This window comes from Carassius auratus, chromosome 3 (assembly GCF_003368295.1).
Source record: "Carassius auratus strain Wakin chromosome 3, ASM336829v1, whole genome shotgun sequence".
In the NCBI taxonomy this organism is placed as follows: Eukaryota; Metazoa; Chordata; class Actinopteri; order Cypriniformes; family Cyprinidae; genus Carassius; species Carassius auratus.
The window spans coordinates 23007123-23031507 of record NC_039245.1 but is presented as its reverse complement, the minus strand read 5'-3'; the positions used below and the strand labels follow the sequence as shown (position 1 = coordinate 23031507).

Sequence of the window (24385 nt, the reverse complement as noted above, 5' to 3'; positions counted from 1 at the left end):
ATCGGATTCGGTGCAAATGATATCTTTGTAATAGGTGCATTAGATGACTTTTTTTTTGCAAAAGGCAATTTGTACTATAATTGTACTATGATTTGTTTGGTTGAAGTAATTAATAAGATGAAATTTTAAATAATATCTATTTGACTCATTAGTAGGCCTGCATGCATTCTGTGCCCGCAGATATCTTTGCAGATTTCTACCCTTTACACGTTGGCTTGACATACAGTTTGAATTTTGTATGATAATGCTTACACAGTGTTCAATAATAATTTAACACAATCCCCATTTCAATTCTGTACTGATTTTCCACAATCAGTACATAAAATGCAGTGAAAAGCCTTACAACAACAGGTTCAAGTCGGGGCATTTCACTCCAAAATCGAAAGAAAGAAATGTATGACTATCCAGATTTATTTATTTGTGGCATTTTGGCATTACATTAAAAATGTATGCAATATTGTATTAATGACATTTGGGAATGATATTGTGCTTAATCATCATGAAAATCGTTTGATTTAATAATTTAAAACAATGCAAGTTTCTTGATCTGTAATTAAAGTATAATTTATTAATTGTTTCTTCTGATTTTGGGGTGACGCATGACCTGAGCAGATTCTTCGTGGGTCAAATCATCAGTTAAAATGACGTATGTACAATTCATCAGGTTTTGATCCAGGTGCAGCCATTTGGTTTTGAATAATGTCCTGAACATTTCAATTACTTGATACAAATGCTAAACACAGTCACCTGTAAATAATGACATGATTCTGATAACCTCAATTTACAAATCACATTAAGATAACAAATACCTGTGGCTTTTCACCTTAGAAAAGTGTGTGATAACAGATGAGAATGAGAATGCATGTACATACTGTATAAAGCCCTCCCATGTCTTCATTAACAATAACATAAGCATTCATTGTAAGTGCTAACAGAGAGAGAGAGATGAGCAAAAGTGTCACGCTTATAAAGAAAATAAACCATGCGTCTATTGCAGCTGCTATAAGGTATCGAGGCCTTTACTCTAGTAGGGCACTTCGAAGTAAAGGCGAAATCACATTCAGTCAGCACAACAGACTCAACTGCCTCCTCACAGAACACCACGGGAAACGGCACAGACAGAACCTCACGTACGCACGAAACTCGCCGTTAGCTTCAGGTTCTAAATATTGAATGTGAGGGCACTTGCAATTGTCATTGTGTTATCACTACAACTATAACTCAGTCACCAGTAATCATTAGACTATATTTCATCAAGAACACACACCGAGGCATATCACAGATTTCAGCAAAAAAGTCCTTTTGTCCCTGACGTACACTAAAAAACAAGCCATGGCTATCCACTGTTGGAAGTAGAGTCCTTCACATGAGAACAGAGGCGTTTCGTTGTGCCCATTCCTTCGACGGGACAGAAGTGAACTAATGTTTATTTGACCTTAATGAAGTCCTGCGCTCAGTTCAGACAAGAGAAACTGCAGCATCCATTTAATCTCGTAGTGTTGTATACCAATGAAACAAATGTGCCATCCAAGTGAGGCATCAGATAATGTGTCTGGGGTTAAAGCAATGAGACTTTGAATGATCTTTAGGGCCTGACATCTTTGAGACGACATTTCGAAAGGATCCCTGCCAAGTTATAAAATCTATATTTTTCCATTGATTTTCAGTGATAAATGCTATACAGTGGCCCCTAAAAAGTATGTGGACACATCATGTCTATCGTTCATGTGATGAATGACATCAGTGAGGAAAAAACCTCATACATGCACTAAAAATCATTGCGACAGCAGTTGACTTAAAGTAATGGAAAGAAACATCTGGTTAGTTGGCTGTCATTATTTTGCAGATTCCACACATCGCAACTTTTTGGGGCCGTTGTATTTTCATTTATAACCTTCCAGTTTCTATACAATACTAAGACTGAACTGATGTTATACAATTAGTGTAATCTGTCGACAACTTCATCTATTTTCAAATAATAATAAGTGGTTTGTGTTGGTTTTTGATTTATGCTGTTGATTAAGGCTGTTATCGATGAGGTCGGTTTAGGGATAAAATCTCTCTTGGGAATAACTCTACCTAAACTTCTGCCACGTCTGCATTCATATTTCTACATCTAGTTCCTGGCTTACAAAAGTGCAAAAAACTCATTTGCAATGTGAACCTGACAAAAAGTGTTCAGGGACAAAATAATACTTAGAACATTATTTCTATACAAGATAAATATGGCATGTCACATTTATGAATATATAATTCATATTTGCTTTTACATTTCTCCTCTCGTTGACACTTATCTACACATCTTTATATACAGTACTGGTATATACAGAAGGGATAGTGTGGCACTGCATTCGAAGCACTTTGGAGGGCATATGAGTGTGGAAGGACAACAGAAAATGCAAAGCAGTGCAACCAGTGGTTGATCTCAGTAGTGGATGCCGTGACCTGTTTTTAGCACAAGCAACTTTTCTGTTTAGCAGGTACAGGGTGCGGATTTGAGATTTCCAGGGTTCCCACACCTTCTGACCAATGCATTTCCATTAATGGTATTCCAGGATAATTCTCACATAGAAGAAATACTTCATAAAATAAAATAAATTACAGACTATAGGAAATGCATCTTTTTAGAGTAAAAAAAAATCCATGTCGCTATTAAAATACCCTGATATTGTGGGAACCCGGGATTTCCTGCCTTGGTTTCATGTTCTGCATTAGAAAGAAAGAAAGCATTGTGAGACCTCAGCATTGCAAAATTAGACTCAAACATGCTATATGCCACCAAGTCATCTATAAAAAGCATGGCATGGACCCTGTAACAAACAAAGACTCTCCTACTCTCAGACCATGAGGGTGCATCTCAGTTTGAAGCCTCAAGCGAGACAAAGAGTATGAGGTTCCTTTAGAGTGAGCAGACTGCTCCCTATGTGCACTGTATTGTAATTGCAGCTCTGATAAGGCAGAAATAAAAACATCCCAATCAAACAAATCCAACAACATGACAAGAAAACAAAACCGACAAAATCGTTCGGGCATTGTAACACAAAACTCCAGATTCCTCCGGTGCCAATTTGAACGAAATATAATTTATTTATTTATTTTTTAGTGGCACCTGTTGTGTGGTTGCCGTCTTATCTTATACGAGTCTCTCATGTAGTATCCGAGACTCTGGGTTTGGTCAAGGTGGGGTTTCCAGTTGGGCCTCAGCAGGAGTAAATGGGTTCTATGTGAAGCTGGCATGCTGCTGGGTGGGCTAAGGGGTCATAGCGTGGTGCTTTGGCCCTCCTCCTCGGACACAGACTCGCCCTCCGGAGAGCTGACCGCAGCAAGGGAGCTCCGACGTGGGACCCTGAATTCGTCCAACAGGCTGTCCAGATTGACGTTGATGGAGGGAATTTCCAAACTGAAGAAATCTGCTACAGGATCATGGGAAATGAAAGCGATGGCCACGAATGTAAAGTAACAAGACAAGTTTACAGTACAGAGAGAAATGATGGAAATGGAAATGATGAGGATGTTGAACACAACACAAGGAGAGAGAAAGCAAAAAAGCAATTTCAGTTTCCAGACCACTGTTAGAGGCGAAGTCAGCGAAGGGTGTCGAATGCGTGTTGCAGCAGGAGAGGGGCACATGAGACTGTTTCCTGGCATTCTGCACAGGGATTCGGTTACACTGAGCTACTGGGGAGGAAGAGGAAATATCGGTTTCATTTGAAATGAAGCCTGTCCTGAAAAACTCTGCTATGCTCATATAAAATATAAAGTTCTGCATAAAGCTTTTTGTAGTTTTGACAAAAGAATCAACAGTTCACCACAATCAGCGCTGGGGAATGTTACTTTAAAAAGTAACGCGTTACATGTACCATGCTCCTAAAAAAGTAGTTATTAAATTACGTTGCTACCTTTTATGGAAAGAAACGTGATACTTTTGTATGGCGTCAAGTAGCCAAGGCTCTCTGTCTTCTAGAATGGTGGATTCCTGCTTGACTTATAGATACTGTATTTGTAGGTAATTTTGCCTTGAAAAAGTATTTGTCCCAGACATGATTTACCCACAGCAACAAATATAGCATAACTGCATCAATGGATGTTTGAATGTGACAAAGACCGCATAAGTGTTTTAGATCGGAATTACAATTGCTGGTAACAATGCATTACACATGTATCTGCTTGTATAATGCTTTTACAGATTTTAAGGTGGGCTATGCAGTTTTTTCATAACAGAGTTTATAGCCTTCATATACACTTAACGTAAGTTACTCGTAATCTGAGATGTTTCCAATTTTCCAATCAGAAAATGAATAGAAATGTAACATTACTTATCACTCATATGCCGTTATCATTACATGTTACATATGCATTATTACTTATCACAATGTAAATTTAAAAAGTAATACATTACCAAACCAATCAGTGTGACAAATCCTCATAACCAGTTTTAACCTACTGCAAAGTATTTTTGGAGGAAAATCTTTCGCCCTTGTGCAATTCCCGATTACGTGGAGTCCTACAGAAATTGCTGGATTTCGTCTGAGAAAAATTTGCCAAACAGCACTAAACCTGTTATGTGTTACATGTTTGCTTGATGATCTTTCCTTGATACTTGATAAGAAATAATTGGCAAATAACATTATGTTACTTGTAACACATGTTACTTGTAACATGTTACCCCCAACACTGACCAAAATGAACAATACTCCACACATAGATAACAAGATGGGTACAAATTGAAGATGTGGTAACATTAAGAAACTTGTCAGTGGACTATGTGTATTGGTGGACTGTATCTGATTGTGTTGACCTCCCCTGTGTGAGAATGAGATGGACGCGGATGGACAACTGTGAGGTTGTTCTGTCATCCTGCGATGGACTCGACTGAAAGAGAGTTTGGTTGGAGTTTACCTGGTTCCACCTATGCGGTGGTGGGGATATTGGAAGGGGGAATGGTTCACGATGTGAGGGCAGGGCCGGAGGCATTGAGATGAACTTCATAAGCGACGATGTTGGCAAATGTGTGATGTTGCTTGGAAAGGTAAGGCCATAAGCCATGCATAGACCAGTCTCACACCATGCACAGACTACACTGACAGAATGAAGAAGCCAAGGACAGTCCCGCGATTGCGAGTGAATGACAGAGACGGAGAAGGAAGTGTTACGGTATGAGACAGAGAGCATGGCTGCAGTCTAGGCCCCAGATTCAGCCACAGCACCAGGCCAGACGGTGTGAAATGAAGCTTTTGCACGGGCACAGCAGGTTCTGGCTTACCCTAAATGTCCCCCTCACACTCAGCCCACATTCAGTCCCTGGCCTCACACAGCTGCAAGGTGCACAACGATGACAGGGGATAAAAGAGTCATACATCAATCAGTGCTCAGGAGAATGACTGACAGACGTGCCTCACATGAGAGAACAAACAATCAGTGCCATACAGCGGGCCACTAGAATGATACAAAGACCACAGAACTTCAGAGAAACAGTCTCACACTGGAGCTGACTAGATAATAAGGCCTCACACTGAACTTTAAAGATGAAGTGTGTAATTCTTTGCATGTTAAAATGCTTCATTCTACAGTAGGTCAAGTCTGACTTGCGGCATAAAGTCTGGCCAAAATAGCAGTTTGTAAAGGATTGGATTGAGCTTATGACTCATATGAACGAATGCTGGCAAAACTTACAGACTCCACCTATGCTTTCAATCAGAGATGGGGTGGCTTTCTGAATTATTTGGAAAACTAGTAGATATATCGTTTTGCTGTCTTTTTGTATTATATCGTTGTGGCGAGTGGGGCGGGGTCGAGAGGCGTGGGAACGAGGAGTGAGGCCAGGTGTAGTGATTGGAGATGAGCTACACCTGCGCCCCACCGCCGGTTTTGAGTCCCACGTAGGAGATGGAAGGATATAAAACTGGAGCGACGACCGTGAAGGACGAGAGAGGACCAGGCCTGGGACATTAGTTTATGTTTTGGTTTTTATTTATGCGCACCAGTCGTCCGTGAGGGGCTGGTGCGCCGTTTTGTATTTATTTTGAATATTAAAGTATTTTGATTGTGCGCCGGTTCCCGCCTCCTTCTTCCCGATGTATAGGAAGTTTGAATCGTTACAGTGGTGCCGAAACCCGGGAGAAAGAGGGATGTGCTGCTGAAGATCCCTCGCCGCTGTGGTGAATCCGCGGTGCCCTCGAGCTGGCGAGGTATGTGCCGCCAGGGACGCTCGAGGCGGTGGGCTGGAGCGAGTTGCCGGGGACGGGCGAGCTCGCTGCTGGCCGCCCACGATATGGAGGGGCGGCTGCCGTCCGTGAGGGAGCGGAGGAGTCGGCGCCGTTCGCCAGGGGGCCGGAGCCTGCCGCCTCCGCGAAGGAATCCGGAGGGGCAGGGAACGGGGGACTCCTGCCGGCTGCCCAAAACCGGAGGAGCCGTCGCCGTCCATCGGGCGGCGGAGGAGTGTCGCGCCGTCCGCCGAGGGCCGTCCAGTGCCACCGCCAGGCACCGTGGAGGAGATCACCCAGCTGGTGGAGGGCCGAGCAGCAGTGCGTCTGGGAACCGGATTTTTTTTTTTCCCTCTCTGCCCTCTCTCGTCCTTGTCGCTCCTCCTTCCATCTCCTTTTCTCTCGCCTCGTCTGTCCTACCCCCAGGTTCCTGCAGGTCCCCGTGAGCGGTCCCCCCCGGAGGGGGGGGAGGGGTGGGGGGAGTAGAGCGCAGTCTCGAGGGTACCCCCCGGCCTGCGAGGGGCGATGGGGGTATGTGGCGAGTGGGGCGGGGCCGAGAGGCGTGGGAACGAGGAGTGAGGCCAGGTGTAGTGATTGGAGATGAGCTACACCTGCGCCCCACCGCCGGTTTTGAGTCCCACGTAGGAGATGGAAGGATATAAAACTGGAGCGACGACCGTGAAGGACGAGAGAGGACCAGGCCTGGGACATTAGTTTATGTTTTGGTTTTTATTTATGCGCACCAGTCGTCCGTGAGGGGCTGGTGCGCCGTTTTGTATTTATTTTGAATATTAAAGTATTTTGATTGTGCGCCGGTTCCCGCCTCCTTCTTCCCGATGTATAGGAAGTTTGAATCGTTACAATCGTTATTTTTATATTTGCTTTTATTCATTTAACATCTCTGGATGTTCAGTTTTGGCAATGTCTGTTTTTGTGTATTCTATGTTTGTGGTTGAGACAAGTTCAAATAAAATAAGTTAAATAACATTATGTAACGTGACCAACCAAAGTTCATTTAGTTTATATCTTGTTGTTTGGGGGTAACTTTGAATCCCTTATGCAATCTGTGTGGGAAAAGATTTCACCCTCATGTGTGATTCCTGATGGCATGGGTTCCTATTGAAACGAGTGGATTCCTCCTAACATAAGTACTCCTTAAAACATCCACACTTGTACTCCTGAAAATTAAAAGCAAAGCTACCCAATAATTTGAAGTTGACGATTTTCAGTGCTTGCCAATTTTTCCATGTGACCAATTTAAATCCTTTGAGGTGTCCTACTGTATGTCTGGACACCTCTCGCCTGGATTCCTATTGAAATGCAGACCTGTACGCACTTTGCATAGTGGGTATGCATTTTGACCTCAAAGTACGCTAATACGATTTGACACTCTAAACTACGCAAAAACCTGATGACACATCTGTCTACATGTTTACTGGCTTTTATCATTCAATGCATTTATATATTTTTATGCAGCTACAGAGATAGCTGGATGCTTTTATCTATATTTTGGCCGGGCATACACTGTGCAATTTCAGTAAAGTTTGTGTTAAATACCAACTCTCACCGTATGAGTAAATTGCATGCAATGTCAAGCCAAAGCTCAGGATTTATGTGCTCATATGGTCTGTCCGTCGACATGCAACTTGACTGCCCCTTTTACACTGCACATTGGTCCCGGAAAATTGCCGGAGTGCCTTTTGTGTGAATGCAAACACGTGCAGGGATTGATTCAGGGATCGATCCCGGGTTGGGGACCTAAGTCACATTGCCAGGTTCAGTTCCAGAACAAGCTCTGTGTGAATAAAAGCCAGAACCAATGCCGTAAAGCTGAAAAAGTTCAACCTGCCTCAGGCACAGATGTGCTCTTTTATAAATGTCTGGTTTGGGTCAGCCAGCAAGTCAGATCTGCAGCGGACTGCAGAAAGGACCTTTGGTGTGCACCTGCCCAGTCTTCAGAGACCAAAGACCCCTCTCTCACCATAGACACAACCTGTTTGCACTTCTCCCCTCAGGCAGACGCTACAGATCTCTGTGCACTAGAACATCTAGGCATAAAAACTGTTTTTTTCCCCCCGTACCCCATTATCTCCAGCTTAAACAGCTAACACATGAATCATTACCTGTGTTCCGTAATTCATTTCCGTAAATCATTCTACATCTTTAATTATTGCCTTTCTCAAGTATTATGTAAATACATATGCACATCTCTTTATTTATATAGTTCCATATACAGTAAAACTGCACAAATCTGTATATAAATAAATCTACTGTTCCAGATTTATACACATTATTTATTGCTAAGTCTTACTATTTTTTTTTCTGTACTCATGTCAGATGTGTATGTATGCATGTATGTATGTATATACCAGGAACACCTTAAAAAAACACAACAAATTCCTTGTGTGTTTGAGCACAACTGGCGAATAAAGCTAATTCTGATTAAAGTAAAAGGTGTTTCGTAGTGATGATGACGCATGTTATCGTGCGACTCTTTTACCAGGTGTTTTGAAGGCAGATCAACATTCGAGACAAAAATATGAGCAAACTGAAGCAGAGATCAGTTAGCTGCCCACTATCTTTGCTGAAGCTGAGATTCTTCACGGGTTGCGTGTGAACCATTGACTGTTAAAAAGATGGACGACACACCTTCATTCACTTCCATTGAAGAAAAGTGATGCCGTCATTGTCTTAACAGTACGCTGATATGGGACCAGAGTCTGCGAAGTAGCAAATTTTGGACCAACATCTACGCAGTAGAGATCGAAGTGGAGCTGCACCCTGCCCACACTTCTGCAGAATCAATCTCAAACACATGCCCCAGACCTTGGTGCTGCAGTTCGCTCAGAGAAGCTGTCAGTCCCAGCTGTCAATCATGACATCACACTTCCATTTTTATTGCATCACATAACTAACTAAAACCAAACTTATTTTAAAAACAAATACCCTAACTTACATCAGCGTGATGAAATCTACATCAAATGACATAAAACGCTGTTTGAATACAAAATATTTAAAGTGAAATGTAATCATTTAGTTTGTCCCACTTGCCATTATATACCACGGAGAGGGCGGGGTTTATGACCTATACTGGGACCAACCACCTGGGGGTGATCGGAACACAATGGATTAACTTTTGAGGAATAGTGCGGCACACTTGGTGTGAACGCACGCACAGATTCCAGGAAATCACTGGCAGTGTGAATGAACCAAAATCTAATGATCCGGGAACAATTGCCGGTTTCCTGACATTTTATCCAACCCGTCAGATTTTCTTTTCAGGGTTTCCTGTGCATGCGTACATCAATATTGTGTCCTTTTCTCATGCTAAACAACAATATTTAATTTACCTGCATTACTGTAAGGGTAGGTTTAGGGTTGTCGAATTGTACTACCCACTTTTTTCAGTGGGAGGTAACAAAATCTGGCAGGGTAGAACAAATCGACAGAACACTGGGACACATTACCTGTGTATTATCTGGAATCTCAGAGTGAAAGGGGCTTTAGAAGCTGGGAAATAATCCACCATATAACGTGTTGCAGTTTAAATAAAATATACATTTTATATGTATAAATAATATAATAATTTCTTAATTCAAAATAAAATATTAATGATTTCATCTCTGATAATCCTGGGTTGCTATGGTCATGCATGTTTGTTTACGCATTTAACTCGTGGCCTCGAGAAAAACTTTTCGTTCCCTCAACATAGGATCTCGAGGCCACGACATAAGGATGTCGTTACTTCGACAAAATGATCTCGTGGCCACGACATAATATGACGTTCCCACTAGATATTACTTTGTGGCCATGACAAAACTAAGTAAACCGAACAAGTCACCTTACGGTCACCGAACAAAATGGCCAATCCATAAAAATAATACTTCTCTTAAAAGAAATTTGAAGTAGACATATGGTAATCCATGTTTTTCCACAGTGTACAGAAGTGTACTGGATATTTAATTAAAGTGTACTGGAGTTTCTTTTTTTTTAAAGAGCAGAAATCAAATAAAAAAATAAAAAACTCTGATGTTCCAAGATGAAACCCGTGGTTAAAAAAACGAGGTATTTATTGAACTGGGGGCTAACTATATTGTTGCATCCATACTATTTACTTTGAAATAATGTACAACAGGAATAGCACAAAGGTGTGTGTGATTTAGTGCAATTACAATTTTGACATTAGCCATTAAGGAGCTTCAGGTAATATTATAGCTATCTAAGAATATATGACTCCTCAACCCCCATGTCCTGTCCCATCACACTGATTGAAATATATATATATATATTTCCAAAGTTAGCAGGTCTGTAAATGTGACTGCACCTGCACCCCTAAAAGTTGAAAGTAAAGCTAATTAATCAAACTTGAGTTCCCTGTCAAGGGAACTTCGAACTGAGTCCTTTGAAGGGACACTATGGGGAACACCTCGTCGTGACCCGTGTCTGAAGCATACTTTGAAAAACGCCAACGTGTTGGCCGGCGACAGCCTCTGACATCGCTACCGGAGTGACTATAAATACGCGCCCGTAGGACCCGTCACTTATCTTCTTCGTCTTCATTGACTGTTTTGTTTGAAGCGTGCATCTGAGAAATGACCAAAACGGTAAGAGCAATCTATTATTGTTATCATGGCATCCACTAGCAAGGCGTTTAGACAGTGGTTCTCATTCATGAAACACGAGCAGAACGAATTTTTGTGTAAATCGCGTGTAAAGTGGTTTTGGCGTAAATTTTCGGATTCATTAAAACGTTTGTATTTTCCAAATGTTAGTTGGTACGAAAGAAATCTACACCTGCTCCCAGCCACGCGTAAATAGTTCGTTTAACGTCTGAACGTTTTGCTCATTAATACGGCTGCATTTTAATTCACCTTAATCGAGTACATATTTACACAGCATTTTGAAAAAAATATTACATATATTAATTACATACGTTTTTTCTTTTAACTTTTATTATGATAGCCAGTAATAGGATCTGTAATATGCTGCCAAACTTCCTTTTTTAGGACCTGATACGCCACTAGTATGCTTGAAAATAAAATGTGGCATTTTGAATGAACTTCTGATAATAAAACTTCTACCAGAAAGACTCGGGAGATAGAAGGATGTACGAAGCATACATTTATTGACAGCTCTGCTAGCACAATTATAAATTTCTTTGGCGGAAGGCCCCGTCCATGGTTCGTAATCCGAGGGTAGCGAATCTGCATTTCCTGCCTGAAGACGAAGGCAGGGGCGCAGCCGACCCCCCTGGAAGGTAAGGACAGGACCATCCTGGTGGTGGTGGGGAGGGTGGAGGTTGTTGTCGCGTCGGCATCTGCGAACTCAAACGTGTAAGTACGATCTTTTATACAGGAGTATAAAGACGTGATTGGATAATGATGAAGGTAATTAGTGACGAAGTGATTGAGTCTTCCTGGCAGAACTTAGGCTAAAGCTTCCATTTCAATTTCTGCAGCTGAGAAATGTTTCTTTTTCAGTCGCTTTTGAGAAGACATGTTGAAATCCTTCGTTTGGTGTCACAATATGATGCTCATATATAGTTGTCAGTCGGATTTAATAGGCGGGATTTATGGTAATTGAGAGTGAGCGTGCACGCGCGTCCCATTTACGACTGATTGGAATTCATTAACACACACACATTTCACTATCACATCTGACGTTTACGAAGTTTTTGTGAATCAGGAGAAGGGTTTTCGGGAAGTTCTCTTTACGTGTAAATCACTCAGATATTTACGAATGTTTCATGAATGAGACCCAATGTGTGCATCCGTGTCAGCGTTATTTGACACCTGATGACACACACACTCTTTGCGTCTCTTGTTTGGGCGAAGAGCACACGTGCGATGCCCTTGAGGGGGCAATCTGCATGCACTGCGAGCATTTTTCTGTGAAAAAGCTCCGCTCTCGTTTGTCTCTCTTTTCGAGGAAAGAGGGACAGCCATCTGGATCTCTCGGCTCAGGACCCGCCGTTGCCGAGGCACGGAGGAAAATGAGCTCGTGGGGATCACAGGTGGATCTCACTGAGGAGTGTAGAGAGGGACTTTTCCTCTCACACTCTCAGGCGACAAAAGAGAGCGAACTTCGGGAGGAAGATCCGCTGTCATTAACCCATTCTGACACTGAAGTTAGTGCTCTGCTGGGTTCTACCCAGAAACAGCAGGAGATGTCTGAGAGTGGCGAAGAAGCTGAGGCTGAACCTTCTCAATCCTCCTGCCCTGCGTATGAGTAGCTGTTAGACATTATGGATCGCGCCACGGCAAAATTAGACTTGCCATGGAAGCGTTCCAGAAAGGTAATGTCACGAGGTCGCCTCGATGAGCGTTATTTGTCTGACCATAGCCCTCCAGCCCATGTGAGCCTTCCATTCTTGCCTGACTTGCATGCAGAAGTCGAAAAGGAATGGAAGAGGCCGTTTTCCTCTCGCATCCAGCGGTTTCAGCATACGAGTTATGCTAATATCGAGGGCATGCATGAAAACGGATATGAGAGGATGCCCCCTGTAGAAAAGACACTGGCTAGCTATCTCTCTGTGGGGGAAACGTTCTCTCTTAAATCTCCCTCTTTGCCATCTAAGCCCCTCCAGGATACATCCCGCTTAAATGGCAAATCATACGCGGCAGCAGCTCAGGCTGTGGCTTCGTTGCACACGATGGCAGTGCTTCAGGCTTACCAGGCTGGCCTGCTGAAGGACCTGGATAGAGGCGAGGGCCTTTCAACTGACCAGGTAGCCGAGCTGCACAGCACCACAGACCTCTCTCTCCGGGCTACCAAGCAGGCCGCCTCCGCCATGGGCAGGTCTATGGCGGCCATGGTGGTAACGGAGAGACATCTATGGGGGAACCTGGCAGACATCGGGAGGGAAGAAAGGGGGTTTCTTCTCGATGCTCCGGTCTCGCTTTCTGAGCTTTTCGGTAACTCCGTCGAGATGGTGATCGAAAAGTTCAGGGAGGCAAGGGTGCACTCAGCTGCCTTTAAATCCTTCATTCCACGAAGGTCCAGGTCCGAGCCCGAACAACAAAGGGGTCCTGGCCCATCTCGATCTGAGGATCGTAGACGGACGCTAGTGTCGCGGCTCGCGCTCCTCCCCCGCCTAAGGGCAGGAGCAAGAGGAATCGCGGGTCACGGAGAGGTAAGCAGGGTCTGAGGGATGTGATTCAGACGAGGCAGCGTCCTCGCCCGGATCAGAGCGATACCCAGTAGCTCCGGATGTTTTTTACCTCTGTTTTTATCCTCCCCTGCCTAATTCCCCTGTAGCCACCAGCTCTCCACCTGATCTAGGTTAGGTGGAAAGTTTCTCACATAACAGTCTCCTTTTACTGGACCTATGATGTTTTGGTTGGTTCTATGTTCATAGTAACCACCTTACTGATGGTCCAGACCAGAAGGGGGCGCCCCGCAAGCGGGACTCCAGTACAGGAGGGTGGGTGAGTATGTAACCCTTGCTTTACCTGCTTATGGGTGTTATGTTGCTGGTGGTTATATGTCTACTAGCAAACTCTGTGAGTTTCCTTTACAGAGCCTGGCTGATCATCAGAATTGGCACAGCACTGCAGGGAATTTCATGGATGTCCGGCCAGGTCACCCTGAGAGGCCACCTGGCCGCTTGGCGCATCCAGGGAGGTAGTTACGGAGTCCTTCTGTATGTACTGCCTCAGGTGATGCTCCCCTCACTTGAGGGTTGGAGCTCGCCTCTCCCGTGCGATCCAGCACCATTGCGATGCTTGGGAACTTTTCTGTACACACGCTAAGCCTGTGTACTTTCTCAAAACCACATGGTCAGTGTGCATGTTAACGCTTTGCGCACTGTCTGAAATGGTAAGTGTGCACGCAAGACTCTTCGCACTTTCTGAAATCCTGTACGGTAAGGGTTACGCGCTCCGCTTCGTTCCCTTTCTTAAGATGATTAGCCCCGGGGTTCCTTGGGCTTCATTCAACCAGTGTGTATTTGTTATACACCTCAAGCATCGCCTCTCAACATGGGAGGCTGTGTGGGCAATTTTCATGGTAGTTAGCAGCGCTCCCCTTTTCTGAAAGGGTCTAATATGAGCATGCTGCTCGGAGCTCGGACTCCTCCTCTTCTCGTTTTTTTCATCAGAGCGCTCCAGTACTACATACTGTTTTGGGACGCACTGTGAGAGCAGACATCCTGCTGAGGCAGGGGCTGAGGCTCGGGAATGGCGCCTTCGCACCAGGTTACCCATATTTGGTTGGCCATATTTGGGTGGATTGGTTTTGCGGCTCGAGAGAGCATCGCACTATCCCCTCTGGCTTCCTCTGACTCATCCAGCTCCATTGGGGCTGGACGCCATGGTACAGGCGTGGCCGAGGCTTCATCTGTACGTTCTGTCCTCCAATTGCTCTGATCCCGTGCCATTCCATTTACGAGCTGCTCTATCAGAGTGCCACGAGAGCCCGTCCTTTGTGACAGGCAAGACTTAGTAATAGACAGTGCTAGGTTCTTAGCCGTATCCCTTTAAAGGAATCTTTCGTGATTCCAAGCCTTCAGCTCTATCCCAGGCCGAGGCCCCACAGGTAAGTTGGGTATGTAGCTTAGGCCTTTCACTTATCTTCTTTCACAAAGAAGATAAGTGACGGGTCCTACGGGCACGTATTTATAGTCGCGCCGGTAGCGACGTCAGAGGCTGTCGCCGGCCAATGCGTTGGCGTTTTTCAAAGTATGCTTCAGACACGGGTCACGACGAGGTGTTCCCCATAGTGTCCCTTCAGAGGACGCAGTGTCTCGTTCCCTCTCAGGAACCATGGTTACATTCGTAACCTGAGACGTTTATTATTTTCAGCAAGTTCTCGCAAGTTTTTTCCAAGTGACCGATTCATGCTCTTTATGAAATCTGAATCCTTATAAAAAGACTGGATTTCGCCTCTGAAAGTTCACTGAACCACATCGCACATTCATTCCCTGAAAGTTCAATGTAAAGCTGGCCAATCTAATAGTCAATGATTTTCAGCAAGTGTTTGCCCATTTTTTCCCTTTTATACAACCTAAAGACTGTAAACTTAGTGGCACTTTCAAAACACTGCGTGCTTTGTTTGAGCGGTCCAACACTTCCAACAACTTCTGGCTCAAATAATAGCATGAAACTGCTGCAAAACTACCTGTTTGTGAGTGGAAACTCTGTATGGAAAGTCATTGTTTTTAGATTTCCATTGGTTGTGCAAAAATTACACACTTCACTTTGTGTTAAAATATATACAGTATGTTCCTTGCCTTAAAGTGAATTCCCTTTGTTTTAATTATTTCTTAAAATTTAGAACTAAAATATAATCCTAGGGATTAAAAAATAATCATAGTATACATCTCAAAGGCAACTGCATATAAGGGCACTCCATATTTTAGACAAAAAAAATCTTCAAATTTTTTATGGGGATCTGGCTCCTTAAAGTCCACCGCCTGAGTAGGACGGAGAGACAGACAGTTTGAGAGAGGGACGCTGGACTCCCACTTGTGATGTTGCCACTGTGGCATGTTTACCTGTGGACATGCTCTCCCCGGGGGACAATCCGTCAAGTAGACCCTGCTCCAGGGGCTGGGGGGCCGTAGGGGGGACAGTGGGTGGCTGGGGAGGGGGTAGACTGGGTCTCTGCCTGGGCTTTGGGGTGGGTCGTGACTTTGTGAGCGTACCAGTCAGAGACGGCGGCGAGGACAATGTATGGGGTCCCCCTAATGGGGTCTGGCCAGGGGAAGAGGTGGGCGCGAGTCCTGGGGGACAGCCCAAACTGTATGGGGAGGGGGTACTTGGGGGAGTGGGGGACAGGCTAACCGGAGACGGCTGACCTGTGGATTGGTCTGATATCCCCCCCGACTGGCCGTAGGGAACCTTGGGTGGTACAGGGGCCAGTTTCTTAGAGGCTGTAAGGGGAAGAAAGATAAGACAAAATCAAATAAGCATGCAAGTCACTTTTACTCTACGATCCTGTTTACACCTGGTATTAACATTAGTTTCGGATGATCAGATTACAGATAGAAAGTGCTAAGGTGAAAATTGGGTGCAGTGCATCATACAGAAACACGTGTATTACCAGATGCAAACTGATCTGATCACCCAATGCAGACATTATACCAGATTTAAAGAGGATTTTAGCTGCAGATTAAATAAAAATAAAGGAAATAAAGAGGAATCCCTGTGGGACGAACCTTTGCGTAAGGTGTGGGGGCTGTGCTCTGCAGAATGGGGAGACTGGCTGTTGCTCTGCTGACCACTGACAGGGGGCACTGTTGCTCCTGATGCCTGCGCAGACTTGTGGCCAATCACAGGAGAGAGGTCCTTGCTCTTCAGAGTGCTGGAGAGAGAGAGAAACATGACTGCCTGGCATCAGTCTGGACCCACTGTATCATTAATGACTAATAGCGTGCAAGGACCTCTCATGCCCCCCATCAACGAAACTAAAAACAGCGACTTAAGTGCTAAATAACATCCTTCTGCTTTTGATTGTGTCTGAATGCACCATGACATAACATTATTGACTTAACTGACGTGGGAATCGAACCCATGACCCCTGTGTTGCTGGTGTCATGCTTTACCAGATGAGCTACAAGAACGTAAATCTAAACTCTGCTGAATTTTTAATAGACATGTGAAGGTGGATTTACACAGAGTGTTTCTCATGCACGGCAGAAGGAGGGGGATTGAGTGTCCTTGCCCAGCACACACACACACGCAGCATGTATCTTTAATATAACTAAGCATGTGGAGCTTGTTTTTCACTCTGACAGCTCTATTCAGGCGCCTCTCTGCTAAACTCTGAGGAAGAAAAATCTAAGCGCACACATGAACACATGAGTCCTCTACACCTATCATGCAGACATGCAGAGAATGATTATGCAATATCTGCATCTATGTGGCTACGTTTGGAATGATTCCCCCATATCTATGACTCAATTGCTGCAGTTCCCTGTGACTTCTGAATAAAGGCTCATGAGGGTAGATGTGGAGGGGATCCTGGGCCATTGCAATAAACAGTCAACATCATTGGTAAAACGGCTAACACTGGCTCTACTGATGCTTAGCGCTCCTAATAAAGATCTTAGATTGATCTTTATTGCATTGATGCATGTGCAGCAAGCGATGGAAATTCATGTAGGTCCACTATGACATTCCCGCAACCTTTCAAACAACCCAGGAGACTGATGATCCAAAAAAAGAGCATTCGTATACACAATTCCCACCTCAATTAAATGCATGCCCTACATTGCTGTGAAACGTCTGAATTCTAATTACATTTTGGTCATTGTTTCAGCCTTATGACGATTTACCAGTGCATTTGGATTTAGAGTTCTCTAATACAGATGGCTGTTAAGTAGGGAAGACTCTTGATTAGATGATTCTGTTTTATTTGGCTCTAGATGTCTCTTGCTTTGTTCCAAAATCTAGTGAGCTGCCCTTGTTGTCAGCAGCTACCTACTAACACAGCATTGCATCTGAAATGAACATCAGAAGTGATTGATCTGAAATGCCATTCATGGGCACCAGCTCTGTAAACCAATGAAAGTAGAGTTTGCGGTTTTTAGTCCATTAAGATGTGGTCACGTTAGCAAAATTTTAAAGAGTTTTTTGGCAAACAATGGTAAATGTGACCATACCTTTAGCTTTTCATATGTTAATGTAGACCTAAAACGTAACCAACTTTTAAGTAGATTGAATACATTGAACATGTAGTTTTTGTCTTCAGGGAAAACGAAATAAGGGACTAAAAAATATTGATTATTTGAGAGCAATTAATTTGCTCTCTAGAACAAGAATATCTTTCCTTTTAAAGCCATCTATTTATGACTAGCCACAGCCCAATATATAATTATGATGCAAATGCTTAGAATATGCGTAAAGCCAAACACACAGCCTTTTTAGTAAACTTAATTTGACAGCGTGCACATGCATACTAGAAAAACTGAAGTCTACATTGGGCTTAAGATGAAGATAGAAAAGCTAAAGCCCTTTGGCTAATCATAACAAACCGTTCAATATGTCCCATGCCACTGGTAAAATGTTTAATGGGGCTTATTTTCTGCAATAATCCAAAAGCCAATTGAAAAACCCCATTGGGGTTTTTTGAGGTTAACCAGGATGACACGGACCCACAAGCTGGCCCACAAAAATACTCATCACTACAGCACGCTAGTGTCAGACATTTACAGAATTGATGCATTTTACTTAAATGGACTTTCTAAGAACCGAGTAAATGTAAGTGGCAATTTGATTTTATCATTGCAATTAATTTCGGGAAGTCCTTTAATTTCTATTTTCCAAAACTATCACATGAGGACAGAATAAATCCATTTCCTATTGTATGGGGGAATCTTTGTGTTGGGAGAGCGCCTATGATGACTAAAATAGATGCCTATAGGTGGGCAGCTCATCAGCAGCTTCATGTCACCATTTGCAGCTCAATCATTGTATTTATTTCTACCAGGGTTATTATAGTTATAAAGTTTGGATCTAAAATTTGGATCTAAAACCATTCAAAAATGTTAATAAATGTTAACTGAAATTCAATATGATTTTAAAACCTTTTTTTCAGCTAGCTGCAAAGGCAACGTTTTTGATTTGGTTTAACTTGATGTACTAAAACAGCTAATACTGAAATAAAAATAAATAGACATATTAAAATAGCTACTAAAAACACAACAAAATGACAAAAATCTTAAATTAAAATAACTTAAAATGTGAACTGATTCAAAATGTGAATATATACAAAATAATATAAAAACTCAATGAGAGCACTGATTTCTACTTGAAGGATCCACTTTCACTAAGGCCAGTAACATCCTCAGTTGCCAGGCAACCTCAGGCTTTCCCAGACAATGAGAATGTTACGGAATTTGCGTGATGGGACTGAGAAAGCAATAACATTACAAAGAAAGTTCCAAAAACAAGATGGAAAAGTGGGAGCCAGTATGGAGTGATCTGAGGTGAGCGCTCAGACAGTGTGGGGAGCCCTGATCAGGGGCCGTCACAATGTGTTTTGCGAAGGCAGGGTGGCCGCAGGCAGGTGGTATTTACCTAGTCAGCCTGGGGGGTCCTCTCTCACGGGCACATGGACAGGCAGCCCACGGCGGGGGTGCGGTGGAGGGGAGGCTAGGGGGGTTTCCGAGGGACATGTCATGGCGGGTCAGTACGAGAGGGGTTTTAATATAGAGGGGTGAAGCACTGGCGTCAGTTGAAGCGGCATGCGGCGCGTCACACAGGGGCCCGTGTTTGGGAAAGTGCAGGCAGCTAGGCTTGGGGTTGGAGTTGATATCGAGTGAGGAGGAGGAGGAAGAGGAAGAAGAGGAGGGGGGTGGCTGGGGCTGGGAAAGGCCGAAGCCGGCCCAGCGCAGGGGCGGAGGTGGGGAGCCGGGAGGCTGGGACTCGGGACCAGGGGCGACGGGCCGAGCGCAGGGAGGGGGCTTGGGGTAGAAGTGGTGAGAACCGGGGTGGGAAGATGAGGACGAGGAAGGGTACGGAGGGGGTGGCCGCTCCTCCACGTGGGACGAATAGACATGTGAGGAATCCGGCCGAATGGGCGACACGTCGTCTGAGCTGCAGATATTGAAAACAATAAAAGAGCAAACACAGGAGAGAGAGCTCTGGTCAACTGCACACGCATGACAGCGCAACAGGAAAGTGGATGCTTAGCTCCAGCTGTGGCTCGCTAGCGTCATACAATATTGATAATACTCTCAGGATCCTTTGGTCTGCATGTTAGTCTCAAGCTGGTATGAGCATTTAGCCAGTTTAGAACGCGGCAATTAGCAACAGGTCTAGCAAACAGCAAGCTTAGCAACGAAAAAGAGGCGCCATCCAACTCCACTGGCAGGAAAAGCACAGCAATGCATTCAAATTCAAAAAGAAAACTGAAAATGACCTTGTGTCTGCGCACTGCACCAAGTAAGGAAAAAAATCTCTTTGAGCAACCAAACATTAATATACTGTACAAGAGCTAATCACCGAAACCAAGGTCTCTAAAGATGGTGAAAACCCAGAGCAGTTAAACACAGACACAAAAACCCTTTCATTGCCCGAAAGAGTGTTGGGGGTGTAAGTAAGCCAGTCAAATCATCAGCCATTGCAAACTGTAAATATAATGACTTAACCATGGCATGACCTTGGCTTCATTAATGTATGATTTGCAAATGGGCTTATGGGTTGATTATTAGTGAAATTGAATGAATAGGAAGCCACAGCAAGACCAATCCTACCAAACTGTGACTACATGATCACATAGGCCTGTACACACTGCAAAAGCATCAACAACTGCATTCATATCTGGTAGTGAATCCTCTACGTTATCATTTTGAGTCTGAACAGAGTACAGGAGTCACTCCTGAAATTACAAATTAGAAACATGCCAAAGAAACATGATGTAAGCGTCCTGGAGGCATAGTGGTCAGTCTCGTATGCTCACCAAAGCAGTATTGATTTGATGAAAAAAATACAGCAAAAAATGTAATTTAAAATCTATTTTAAGATACTTATAAAGTGTAAATGTAATAAATAAAATGTAATATATTTTCAGCACCGTCTGACAGTAATGAATGTTGAGTACTACCGTAATGTTAACCGTACCTGGCTTAAATTTTTGGATTTGACAGTTGTATTTTGTAATCAAATGTAATCAGTTACATTACTTTAAAAAGACACTGAATAGCTACACTACTTATTACATTAACTTTTAATCCGTAACCTATCACATTTCCAAAGTAACCTTCCCATCTTTGCCAATATGCTGATTAACTTCTAATTTTTATAAACATCGATATTGAAACAGATGTGCTGCTGCTTAACATTTTTGTGGAAACTACTGTATGACACATTTTTTAAGGATTCTTTGATCAAAGTTCAAAATAACAAAAATTTACAAGTCTTACTGACCCCAAACATTCGATCATTGGTGTACCTCTTTCCCTGAGATCTTCTTGCCTCGCATCAGGAGAAGAAAGAGGCTTTTAATTACATTGCAAGAACTAGTTGCTGAGTTTGGTTTTGTTAAATGTAAATGCAAGTTAATTTGGTTGCAGAATGCTGATGCCACAAACTGAAGTCTGTGTGTACAAAACAGGAAGAAGAACTCAAGAGGACTGACAACTGTATTTATCTGCAGTGTGTACACGGCCATACTGACTGCACTACAGTGCGTAAAAATAAAAATAAAAATACACACTTCTAGTTTTAGATAAAGTAAAAAAATATATAATATTAAGTAGAACAAGGAAAGCATAGAAGAGCAGAGGAAATGATGTCATTAATACACAAATGCAGGGAAAGCAAAAGAGTTAATTGCTGAATGGAAAACAGTGGGGTCACAAGTTAGTTGATGCAACTAGTTCTGCTGTTGAATATGCATACAGTACATTGAAATGAGAATGGAAAACAGGTCGAGGATGATGGGAATCAAGTGTTGTTGTTGTTGTTTTACCTGCCCCTGTCTCCAGGAGGGGGTGTGGGGATTGGAGATGTGGCCAGCTCACCGGGCTGCTCAGTGATCAGGGTGTCTGCAGGAGAGCCGGGCGCTTGTGGAGGCGTGGACGAGGCTTTGCGGGTCAATGTAGAGGAACTTTTGCCCTTCACCCACGACGTGTCCATCACTCTGACACCCACACTGCCCACATAAGGAGCCACAAACCGTCAATCACAACCACTGCAGAAAACACAACATCTAGATATGCTTTACAGAAATGTTAACCCTCAGATGCATGACGCCAACTTGCCACCTTGGGTGATTATATTTGACGATTACCCATAATTCTATATGACTGTCCTCTATAAGTCATGTAGTTTTTTTATGATATAATATGGTTATGATTATATTATTATAAAAAGACAGGTTTTTTCCTTTTAAACAGAAAATGTTTTTGTCATTTAAAAAATCATGTGTCAGAGGGTTAAACAAACTTTAAAGTGACTTGCATCATTACAATCAACGTTAATTATTGTGATTGTTACAAGATATATTTAGACAATAGAGCATGATTTTGATTCATACACATTACCGTTCAAAAGTTAAGGGTTGGTATGCATTTTTTTAAGCTCACCAGGACTTCATTATTTGATTAAAAATAAAGCACAAACAGTAATGTTGTAAAATATTATTACAATTTTATTGTTTCCAAATGTGATTTATTCCTGTGAAGCAAAGCATCATTTCAGCATCATTACTCCAGTCTTGAGCATCATGAACCTTCAGAAATCATTCTTATATACTGATTTGATGCTCAGAAAAACAGCCATGCTGCTTAATATTTGTTTTCATATTATTTTTGTAATAATGTTCAAATATATAATTTTGTAATATCAAAATATAATTTATTCAAAACAGAAGTATTTGGTAACATTATAATATATATATTTTTTATTAATGTATCCTTGCTTAATAAATATATACTTTCTTCTTCTTCGTCTTCAATAACGAAATAAATAAATAATCAAACCTGACCGCAAACTTTTGAAAGGTAGAGTTTTTAGATTTAAACACACAGTACATGCATCACTGTCCTGTTAAATAATAAAAAAATTAATAATTGTTCATTAAGTTATTAAAAAGTGTAACCAAAAACAAAGTCACGGTATAACAGAAAAGGTGGACGGTACCTTTGAATTTTCCTAATGCTGCTTTAAGTGTGGATATAATAATGAGTGAACAGGAAACACAGTGAGTTTACATTTAACAGTAATGTCTGTAGAGTAAGCAAAAGCAAATGACATGAGGACAACAGCTAAATGAGAGCTGTGTAGCATGCAGTGGGGGATGTATGTAGTTTGACAGAGTTTGCGGGATCAGGGCGGTCCAGAGGTGAGAACATGTCAGCCTAAAAGAACAACTGGCACTCATGCCTGCTGCGAAATCATTAAGCCTCATTTACTCTGATTGTGTTTACCCCGAGAGCTGTGGACACAAACAATTAGACACTTAGCCTCCCCTTTAACAGTGGACCAGTCTCTAATAGTAACTATTTTCTCTGAATTACGAGTTTAAATCTCACAATTCTCAAGTTATGTCACAATTCTGACTTTTTTTCCCCCAGAATTTTGACTTAAAATCTCACAGTTCTAGAATTTAAATCTGACTTTTTCCTCAGAATTCTTACTTTACATCTCACAATTGACTTTTTATGTCATAAAATTATTATTTTTTCCTTGGGGTTCATATTTCTGACTTTATATTTTTCAACTCTCTGCCACAACTCAAAGAACAAAACACAGAATTATGAGAATTACTTAGAATTGCAAGAAAAAATAGGCTGAATTGTGAGATAATATATATATATATATATATATATATATATATATATATATTATCCTGTGGCAGAAACCAGCTTCCATCATTTTCGGACTTAGATTTTTCAGCCAAGCAAAATAAACCAGCTAAAAAATTTACATTAATATAATAAATTTTTTTTTTTTTTTACAAAATGTAATAAAACATTTCATTAAAAAAGAAAGTCAAAAATATTACTTAATATCACTAAATCAACCTAAATACATGAAAACATAAGATTTTAGCAGTTAAATTAGGAAGATATATGGGTAAAATTCCAAGTCACCATTTTTACAGTGTAGGGGAGTGAAATTAACAATGTCTAAAAGTAGTGTGGACATACTCCCCCAGTTATAATATCTGCCATTCTTCTTCCAAAAAACAATTTGGTAAAGCACTTGCAAAAATAATTCCACAAAGCCCTGCATTTAATATGTGGTAATTTGGTGTTTGCCAACTATTCGCTAGAATGCAATATTTGTTCTACACTAGTCTGGAGTAGGACTCTGTCTGACAGAAATCTGGATCTCCTCCTCCGTATGCAGTATTTTTCTGGAGCACTGCAGGTGGCATGAGTCAGAGCCTGGCACATCTGCCTCGTGTCTCAGAAATCCAGCCCCCTCAGTGAATGATAAGTGAGCCACGGCCCTCCTTCAACACTCCATCCACATTACCATAGAGACCGTGGCAGCCCATCAGCCAGAAACCAGCTCTGTTCAAATGAGGCCAGGTTACAGGAGTCACTGAGACGATCTCTGAGCTCAAGTCCAATTGAGAACAAATGACACTGAAAGTTTACTGGATAACGAAGTGACTGACGTCTCGCTCTAAGTGAATTAGTCGCTGAACACATTAGCTATCTGCCGCTGTCTCCTCCGCCACTGCTAATTAGTTTAAGCAGCACTAACGAACCCTGTCAGTAATAGGCA

General features: G+C 42.5%; 1 protein-coding gene across 10 annotated transcripts in view; it reads right to left on the bottom strand.

Moving 5' to 3' along the window:
- Positions 1 to 975: 975 nt before the first annotated feature.
- arhgap44a (Rho GTPase activating protein 44a) overlaps positions 976 to 24385 on the bottom strand; it is a 79902-nt gene continuing 56492 nt past the window's right edge. For 2 of the 10 annotated variants that reach the window (XM_026215159.1, XM_026215081.1), the window contains exons 17-22: positions 22790 to 22810; positions 21618 to 21800; positions 19223 to 19741; positions 16360 to 16505; positions 15697 to 16074; positions 976 to 3413 (exon numbers count right to left, since the gene is read on the bottom strand). In XM_026215159.1, coding sequence (XP_026070944.1) covers positions 3259 to 3413; positions 15697 to 16074; positions 16360 to 16505; positions 19223 to 19741; positions 21618 to 21800; positions 22790 to 22810 — 1402 coding nt within the window. In that variant the 3' untranslated portion in view covers positions 976 to 3258. Of the gene's footprint in view, positions 5316 to 15696; positions 16075 to 16359; positions 16506 to 19222; positions 19742 to 21617; positions 21801 to 22789; positions 22811 to 24385 lie in introns of all 10 variants that reach the window. The other 8 variants (XM_026215118.1, XM_026215124.1, XM_026215130.1 and 5 more) reach the window with 8 other exon arrangements.